Source organism: Microtus ochrogaster, chromosome X (assembly GCF_000317375.1).
Source record: "Microtus ochrogaster isolate Prairie Vole_2 chromosome X, MicOch1.0, whole genome shotgun sequence".
Classification (NCBI taxonomy): Eukaryota; Metazoa; Chordata; class Mammalia; order Rodentia; family Cricetidae; genus Microtus; species Microtus ochrogaster.
In genome coordinates, this window is record NC_022026.1 from 38,422,414 (window position 1) to 38,432,386 (window position 9,973).

At 42.7% G+C, this 9,973-nt stretch overlaps 1 protein-coding gene across 1 annotated transcript in view; it reads right to left on the reverse strand.

The window, feature by feature from the left end:
• Btk (Bruton tyrosine kinase) overlaps positions 1-9,618 on the reverse strand; it is a 31,135-nt gene extending 21,517 nt beyond the window's left edge. Inside the window, exons 1-2 of the mRNA XM_026784852.1 lie at positions 9,555-9,618; positions 6,268-6,349 (exon numbers count right to left, since the gene is read on the reverse strand). Of these exons, the coding sequence (XP_026640653.1) occupies positions 6,268-6,349; positions 9,555-9,599 (127 nt within the window). The 5' untranslated portion in view covers positions 9,600-9,618. The remainder of the gene's footprint in view (positions 1-6,267; positions 6,350-9,554) is intronic.
• Between the last annotated feature and the right edge of the window lie 355 nt (positions 9,619-9,973).

Sequence of the window (9,973 nt, forward strand, 5' to 3'; positions counted from 1 at the left end):
TTTTTTTTTTTGGTTTTTTCGAGACAGGGTTTCTCACGTAGCAAGTTCAAGGCCAGTCTGTGCTACAGGAAACCCTCTCTCAAAAAACAAACAAGCAAAACAACAAAAAAGGTGCTTTTCACAACATGCACGAGGGGTGCAGCATGCACTGGGGAAGGGGTGCATGCAGTGCTAGGAACTGAGCGCACTAGGCTAGCGCTGTACCACTGAGCCACATTCCCAGTTCCTCATCACGACCTTTGAGACTTTTACCCACTTTCCCCTGCCAACTTTTCAGGGTTCCTCTTCACATTACCAAGCACAGTGTGGTGGCAGTTGCATCACCTATAGAGACTTGAAAAATACTAATGTAATACAAGTGACCAGCAGTTCATCTACCTGTAATTATTAGCAGGCTCTGGTATTTCTAAATAATGCCACTGAAACTCCAGCCTGCCTGGGCTAATTGCTCTGACCACAAGCACCCTCTGCTTCTCCCCCCTCCCTTCACCAAGGGCTTTAAGACCTCCAGTTCCTCTGTGCCTTGTGGAGGACAGGCACCGATAGACACTGCTAGAATACTTAACACTGGGCCACTCTGACAAACCAGTCTATGCACATAGGCTACTGGGGTGAGGGTGGGATAAAGCTTCCTACTTTCTCCAGTTTCAAGGCACTCAGTATCCTCTCAGTACGTGCGGACTGTGGTGGTGCAGCCTTTAATCCCAGCACTCGGAGAGAGGCAGGCGGATCTCTGTGAGTTCAAGGCCAGCCTGATCTACAAAGGGAGTTCCAGGCCAGGACAGTTTCAAAGAGAACCCTGTCGCAAAAAGAAGGAGAAGAAGAAGGAAGAAGAAGGAAGAAGGAAGAAAGAGAAGGAGAAGGAGAAGGAGAAGAAGAAGAGGAAGAGGAAGAGGAAGAGGAAGAGGAAGAGGAAGAAGAAGAAGAAGAAGAATCCTTTTGCCACCTGGTATAGTGGGCTATGCCTTTAATTCCAGCACTCAGAAGGCTGAGGCAGGCAGATCTCTGAATTCCAAGCTAGAACTATCTACAAAGGGAGCTCCAGGTCTTCCAAAGCTACATAGCAAGTGAGACCCTGTCTAAAAAAATATATATATAGGTCCACGTCTGTAATCCCAGCACTTGGGAGTCTCAGGCAGAAGTTCAGGGTCAACCTGGGTTACAAAACAAGTTCCAGAGCAGTCGGGGTTCTGTGGTGAGATTCTAGCCCCAAAGTAACAAGAAGGAACTACTTACATTCCCGAATAGTGTCTGTTTCTTAAGAAGTCCCTCTGGGAGGGAGGGCTGGAGAGTTGGCTCAGCTGTTAAGAGCACTTGGTGCTCTAGTGGAGGACTTGGCTTTGATTCCCAGCCCCCACATAGTAGGTCACAAACATATGCAACTCCAGTTCCAGGAGACCAGATGCTGCCTTCTGACCTCTGTTGGCACCCAGCATGCACAAGGTGCACATTCATACATAGAGGCAAAACACTAACATGCATAAAATAAAATAAAATAAAATAAAATAAAATAAAATAAAATAAAATAAAATAAGAAGTCTCCTGGGATTGGTAGTTCCATGGTAGAAGGGTTGCCTAGTCTCTGGCCAAGCCTGCTGCATTACGGCTGCCTCAGCACTTGGAACTTTAAAGTAGGAAGAGCCATGAGTCTAAGGCCAGCCTCAGGTGCACAGTGAATTTTAAACTAGATTGATCTACATAGTGAGACCCTGTCTCGAAACGAACAAGACAAAGCCAAAGAGCACAAGGACAACAAAAGTTTGAAGACAGCATCCCTACTTTTGTTGTACATCGAGGCCTGGCATTTCCAGCGACTTAGAAACGAATTATAAAAGTGGATGTTCCATCAGGAGAACTTAGGGGAGACTGACAGCTTCAGTAAGCTCAATGGTTGGTGCTTACTCTCTGAGTACTTGAAAGCCTGATCTACCAGAAGACTGTCTAAAATTCTGTTTCAAACAGGTATAATTCGCTGCCCTTATTTGTTATTGAAGCTCTGCTTGTGCCATTGCTCCGTCAATTTTGATGAGATCAGGGCGGTTGTATCTGAAGGTCAATTAGGATAAGCTTTGTTGAGCTTGACCAAAAAAATTCAAGAATAGATGTGAGACTGAGGTGTATAGTTCAGCAACAAAACAAGTGCTTAGCATGACCAAGGCCCTGGTTTTCTGTACTAGCACTAAAGAGGAGGAGGAGGGCTAGGAGAGAAATGCTTGTCGTTTTAATGTAGAAGTACCCATTGTTGTGTTCAAGAAAAACGAAATGAAAGCGCTCGTGTCTAAGTTCTCATGATATGGCTATTTTATGGAAGATTCCATTGAGAAAGTCACCATAAACCTGGTGTGGTGATTCACGCCTATAATCCTAACACTGATAGGGTTGAGTCAGAAGGCTGGCCCTAAGTTTAATACCGGCCTGGGCTACATTATAAGATATGGTCATTAATTAAAATAAAAATAGAAAGAGGCAGGGAGATGGAGGCAGGGAAAGGCTCCTACCAGCAAATCTGCTAACCTGACTTCAATCCCCAGGATCCACATGATGAGAAGAGAGACTTGAATCTCACAAGGCAAGTTGTCCTCTGACTTGTAGCATGGTGCTTATGTTTGTACACACATGTGCTCAAATTTAATAAAAGGTGAAGGAGGAGGAAGAGGAGGAGGAGGAAGGGGAAGATGCGCTGGTAAAGGAGGAAGAGGAGGTGAAGGAGGAGAAGAAGAAGAAAGAGGAAACAGAAAATACAGCAGCTGGATGTTAGGTCCTGCTTTAAAAATTAAGGTACAACGTACTTAGGATAAAGACACAGACCTATGGTGTATAGCAAGCCACTTCTGTCCCTCAGTGCTTCCCCTCACTGCGATCGAATACTTTGGACGGCGCCTCCATGCCTCTCTACGATTAATACCCCTCAATGCTCAGATGAAACCTCCTTTGGGCGCACCAAAGGAACTAACGGCGTGCACTACCACAAGCAGGACAGCTCCCCCTTTCCCCCATTATTAGCACCAAAGACTATCCTGAGATTATTAAGACTTCCATCTGAATCTCTCAGCAACAAAGCAACAATGCAAATCGCTAGAAGCTGCTCCTGCTGCTCCTCAGGGTGACTCAGGCAGCTGAAAGCCTAGTTGATTCTAAAAGACTCACTGTTAGGTGAGCTCTGGCTGCTGTTTCCATGCAAGCCAGTGACACACCATACTTGTCCTTAGCCCAGCTTTAGCGCATGGAACTACTTCCACACTGAAGCTTTGCCTTTGTATTTTAATAGTCTAGGTAGCAAGGCCCAGGGCTTGCACATGCTAGGCAAGCCCTTGACCACTGAGATACATCTTCAGTCCTGTAGGTTTTTTTTTCGGGGGGGGAGAAGAAGAAAGAAAGACCACAATTTAAAAATAGCAAGCAATGAAACACGGTTTCTCATATAACACCTCTGTAACATTTTTTTTGTGTAAAGTATGTCCTGAAGATATCTAAAAATAATTAAGGACAGTAATAAATTAAGCCCAATTAAGTTGCGAAGAAGGAGAAGAAGCAGCAGTTTCTGCTTTGTCCCCTGTGGGATGGCCAAAGAGGTCTGACAAGTTATACCGGGCACATCTTCAGCAAAGCAGAAGGGAACGCAAAACTGCACCTAGGTACCTGACCTAGGTCTACTGACCATTAGCAAACCAGCTGAAGAGACAGTGTTTTTGTCGTCTTGGCTTTATGCTTAGCCTATTGTAATTTTGGTTAATGAGCTTGGTTTGGAAATTAATGTTTGAAGTGTAAAAGAACTGCCAACTCACACATTTCTCCCTCGCTTCTCCTCAGATAGGCTGCCCGTGGCTTCCTGTTTCCTAACTCACTGTCAGCCATTCGTGCAGAGCCTAAATTGGTGGCAGGTACTTACTCCCATAGAAAAATCTATTTGGGTATCTGTTTATCAGTGGCTTTCTGTGTGCTTGAATGCAACACTGTCGAAGAAACAAAAGAGGTACAAATCTCGATGCCTCGGTAGTTCTTATACCAGTCGCTAGGAATAGTTCTCTGGCCTGGCGAAAGTCTATTTGTTTTGTGAATTGAATCTTGAGCCTGTAGCCAGGCTTCACCACTGACTGGTACATGCTCATGAGCGGGTATGTCGTTTCTTTGAGTCTCAGTTCTTTCACGTGGAAATAGGAGAGAGCTAAATCAGAAAATTATTGTGAGGATTGAATAAGCCGACACATTTGAAGCACTTATCACAGATCCTGGTACACAGTCATTGCCAGATCCTGGTACACAGTCATTGCCTGTAACGTGCTAGTTATTGTTGCTCTTAGTCCAAGATTACTGTGAGAATGAAACACAGTTAATCCAGATAAAGTTACTTAGCTCCGTGTCGGCTACACAGTAAGAACTCAATAACTAAATGATCCTTCCCATCCTTTTCTCCTTCAGTTTGAAAGAATTGGTGATTGCAATGTGTACTAAGTATACTTTCAAGGCAAACCGCTGAGTATTGGAGTCTAAATGTTCGTGAAGACAAAGGGCTGTCGTGCAATAACCCAACTGTGCTGTTATCAGGCTGCCCTCCTTCCTGTTTCTCGAGGCAGCCTTTCCTGATGTCAACTCAACCAGTTAATCTGTCAGTCACTTGACATGTCGCTATATATACACACGAGACTCTGTGCATGCATCCTGTGCTGCAAGCATCTGCAGCGAAACTTATCTCTACCACTGTGTGGTGAAGCCCTGAGGAAATATTCAAGTTTAGGTCTTCCCAAAGCAATGACTACAAGCTAGCTCCTTCAGAGATAGTGCCCCACAGTGAGGAGATGCTTGCCCAATTCTATCTGGTGCCTTATGGTTTTTCTCATACTTTCACACGTGTTATTGTTTGTTTGATTCTTAGGCAACTCTGGAGGTGGGTATGGCAGGCATTAGCATCAATGCCATTTGGGAGGAAAAGCTGGACCACCAAGAAGCCCATGGCTTACTTGCCTAAAGTCAATAATAGAAAGTGGCTTGAAACTGAAATATTTGTCTCTGGCTTCAAGCACTGCCACACCCCAGCTAATTAATTTCTAGAGCTAGGTATTTCATATCCAGGACTTGAAATATTGGATAATCACTGAGCAACATATCACCTTTGTAAATGGTGCAGCATTTGCATAATATTGTTAGAGGAAGTTTTATATAAATAAGAAAATGAAGGTGTTCACAGTTACATAACTGCATTAGAAAGGGCTGCTGAAGCTTTGTTTGTCATAGTCAGAACCTGGAAACAACCTAAATGCCCCTCAGTCGAAGAATGGATAAGGAAAATGTGGTTCATTTACACAATAGAGTACTACACAGCAGAAAAAAAAAACGACATCTTGAATTTTGCAGGAACATGGATGGAGATAGAAAACATTATTTTGAGTGAGATAACCCAGACACAGAAAAACAATTATCACATGTACTCACTCATAGACAGTTTTTAAACATAAAGCAAAGAAAGCCAGCCTACAAAGCACAATCCTAGAGAACTTAGACAACAATGCAGACACTAAGAGAGACTTACATAGATCTAATCTACATGGGAAGTAGAAAAAGACAAGATCTCCTGAGTAAATTGGGAGCATGGGGACCTTGCGGGAGGGTTGAATGGGGGAGGGAGAGGCAGGGAGGGGAGCAGAGAAAAATGTAGAGCTCAATCAATTGCAATAAAAAATGCATACATATATATTAAAAAAGAAAGGACTGCTGAGATGGTTTCCTGGGTAAAGGAGCTTTCATATGCAATGCAAGGAGAAAGCCAACTACTGAAAGCATCTCCACATACATGCTGTGGCAGACAGACACACACACCATCATCATCAACATCATCATCATCATAATATAATAAAGCACAAAACTGTACTGGAGAGATGACAGGACTAGGTTACAATTCAGTCTAGTATGTCATCTTCTGTTCATATGTTGAGACAAACAGTCTCGATCTTTCTCTCCCTCCTCTGAATCCTTTCTCTTCTGTTAACTCATTCTTCCTTTCTCTATACCTCAATTCTCCTTCTCTCTCTTGCCTCTCCTCTCTTTCTTATGATTTCTTTCTTTTACTTTTGTTGTTGTTGTTTTTTAATCAGGGTTTCTCTGTAGCTTTGGAACCTTTCCTGGCACTAGCTCTTGTAGACCAGGCTGGCCTTGGACTCATAGAGATCCACCTGCCTCTGCCTCCCCAGTGCTGGGATTAAAGGTGTGCTTCACCACCACTCGGTTCTCTTTTTCTTTTTAAAACTAGTTTACTTTCCAAGTAAAACTCACCATTTTTGAGCTGGTGAATCCAACGCTTTCTCAGCTCTTCAGTTGGGGAGAAAACATAGAGAGGTCCTTCATCATATACAACCTGGAATTATGAACATACCACATTTCAAGGTTAGGGTTCAGAAAATAGAAGAAAAATCTTAAAGCAATAAGTGAATCTTAAGGAACAACACTGTATATCTGTTGTATAAAAGAAAGAGAGAAAACCAGGGTCTTCAGTTAGCTGTGGTCCAGGGGTCAGGTAAACCAGTTGAAGAATTCTTGAACACTTAAGTCCAGGGATGCAAGACCTCAAAGCCCTTGGCTTTTCAATACTCTTAAGCCCTTTTGATGTATATTTTAATTTATGTGCCTATTTAGTCCACAATATCTCACTTAGCATTTGGTAGAGTTTTTTTTTTCTTTAACAAGGAATATTAGAGCCGGGTGGTGGTGGTGCACGCCTTTAGTCCCAGCACTTAGAAGGCAGAGGCAGGCGGATCTCTGTGAGTTCAAGGCCAGCCTGGTCTACGAAAGCTAGTTTCAGGACAGGTTCTAAAACTACAGCGAAACCCTGTCTTGAAAAACAAAAACAAAAATAAAACCCAAAACAAACAAGGGATATTTTATTATTAAATTTTGGTTTTTATGGAAGAAAATTGAAAGACAATATATATGACCTAAACTTTGATTAGTATTTGTGGGTTTTTCAAATTGGAAAAGAGGAAGTATATTTTCATTCATGACTATTAAAAACCCTTTCCAGGGGCTTTCTCTCATTATTTGCCAAAAAAAATTTAGAGCTACAAAGTTACTTCAAATTGAGTAAGTATACTTCAGGGACTATCATCAAATCAGTATTGTTTTTTAACACTTACCACGTTCATTTTTTTAAGTATTTATTTATTTATTATGTATACGACATTCTGCCTCCATGTATGCTAGCATGCCAGAAGAGGGTACTAGATCTCATTACAGATAGTTGTGAACCACCATGTGGTTGCTGGGAATTGAACTCAGGCCCTCCGGAAGAGCAGCCAGTGCTCTTAACCACTGAGCCATATCTCCAGCCCATCACTTACCACGTTCATTATGCTGGGTATTACACAGACGCATAAAATATAAAAGATTTTATTTTGGAGTCAAGCATGGTAACTTACACCTGTAATCCCATCACTGGGGAGGCTGAGGCAGAAGGAGGCTAGCCTAGCCTGAGGTACACAGTGAAATAGTGTCTCAAAAAAAGAGCTAGGTCTAACCCTCACAGAGTTAGTAGGCATCACGGAATGAATTCTAAAGTCAAATACAAGTTATTTTTGAATTATGAATTAATGTTCTTTATATAATTCTTCATCATCGGCTTGTGCAGCCAAGTGAGATCATCGGGTTAAAAGACAGTGGTAATAAAAACTACGTCACAAACACCCGTCCCTCACAAGTTTTCTAACAGTCAGCCACAAAAGAGATCATTTTACATTTTTCTTTTTGCTTGCTGGTCTTGCTTGTGCTCATACATCCATGACAGAAAGCCCCCTCCCCTGAGACTTTCCACTTCCTTTTCTGGCTTTCACTGCTGCCGAGGCTGCTACATTCACTGCGTGTTGCCTCCACAGTTCTCAGGATACAAGCAAGCCAGTTTGAAGCCCAAATCGTACTCTTTGCTATGGCTTATGCTCTAGCTATCAAAACAATGTTCTTGGCCTGTTTCAGACTAGACTGGAGCATAGGTTTACGTCTCATAAGCCTTCCCCACACTGCACTTCCTAATACTACCCCTTTCTTCTCCGTTTTGGTCTTTTCAACCCACGTGACCTCCAATAAGTAGACATGCAGAGCCAGAGGGAAGTGACATGAGCAGTCAACAAGCAGAGTATCTCTCTTAATTCAGCCGTCATAAACAAGACATATCAGAATAGGACTGGCGTTGATTTATAGTGTTTTTGAGGTGTAAATATAGAAAGAAACTGTGTAGATGCGGAAAATACAAAATCAAACATGCTTGTCAATCTCATACATTGTAAAATTTTTAGATGGAAATAAACAAACAATCCTTTGCTGGATTGCCAAGAGGCTTCTGCTGCATATTTAATAAGTGAAGGGCTTCCAATAGTAAACAGATCTCATTTGCAGCTCAGAAGCATCTCGTGGGGACCTGAGAGCCGTTCTCATGAATGTTAGCATTCAAAGAATAAGACCTCTCTCTCTAAGACTCTATGGAAAACCAGCATCCTAGCTTCTGTTGTTCCTAGCCAACAAACACAGCTGGCCTAATCTCATGTACACAAGCCTATGTTTTGTTGCTTTTATTTGACTTCAAAAGAAATCATTAATCTTGCAAGTGACACAGCTGGGGTATGTATTAGCCAGCCCGAGCTTTGCTGTAGATAAGTCCTCTGACATAGAGTTAATTACAATAATGGTTTCCTAGGTTACCTTTCAGAGGCTGCCAAGATCTCTTAGCAAGCAGTATCACCAGTTCTGACTAGATGTGGTAGCACTAGTTAATAAACCTGTAATCCCAGCAACTGGAAGGCTATGGTAGGAGGTTGTAAGTTTGAGATCTGCTTTACAGCTCATAAAGAGACCTCATCTTTTTAAAAATTGGAGAAGACAGGAAGAGGAAGATTAAGATGGAGTTTAGAATAGAGACAAAGAGGACTAAAAAGAAGATGGCGGTTAGGAGGGAGAGAAAGAGGGTTATGGCTAAAGCGGAGAAGGCTAGGAGAGGGGGTTAGGAGGGACAGTGTGTGTGTGTGTGTGTGTGTGAGAGAGAGAGAGAGAGAGAGAGAGAGAGAGAGAGAGAGAGAGAGAGAGAGAATTAGGAGAAAGTAAAATGGAGAGAGAAATGGAATTAGGAGAAACCATTGACTCCCCCCTTGGGCCTGTGCAGATTCTCAAAGAATGGTCTAGTAGAGCTGAAAACCACACCCCCATATTATGCCATTTTCTGAACACAGGTCCCAAGAAGAGCTGTGACAATTGACTGTGCATTTGCTGATGACTGGTTATCTTTAACCCTGTCTCCACACCTTAAGAAGCCCCACTTATTTTTCTGATAAATGCCCTTCAACCTTTTCAGGGAAGACACTTTGAGACTCGCGTCTCCTATTTCCACGAGTGTCTGAGATAAACTGTTTCTCTGCTGAAAACTCATCGCAGTGACAGCATACCATGCAGGGGCCTGGTTCCCTAACAGGACTTCCTTGACTACTTCAATTTCTGCTCACCGGAACCTAGTATCCTTCACCCGATCCCTAGTGACTTCATTACAGAGGCTTTTCCGGAGTGGGTTACACAAAATAACTCACCTGGAATGGGTACGGGAACCTTTCAATGATTGAAATCTGTTCCATTTCACTAGACTCCTCACCCCTCCTCTGTAATGAAAGAAGAAAGGAAATATGGTTACCTGTGGATGTTGTGGTGGTTTGAATGAGAATGGCCCCCATTGGTTTACATATATTTGAATACTTGGTCCTTGATTGGTGGAACTTCTGTGGGGAAGGACTAGGAGGTGTGGTCTTGTTGCAGGAGGCGTGTCACTGGAGCCAGACTTTGGGGTTTCAAAAGACTCATTCCCAGCCTCTCAGTTTCCAAATTGTGGATCAAGATGTAAACTCTAGGCTGTACTGTGGACATGCCTTTACTCTATCATCATGAACTAACCCGCTGAAGCCAAGCCCCAAACTAAACACTTTCTTTCTATTTTTTTTTCTATACAGGGTTT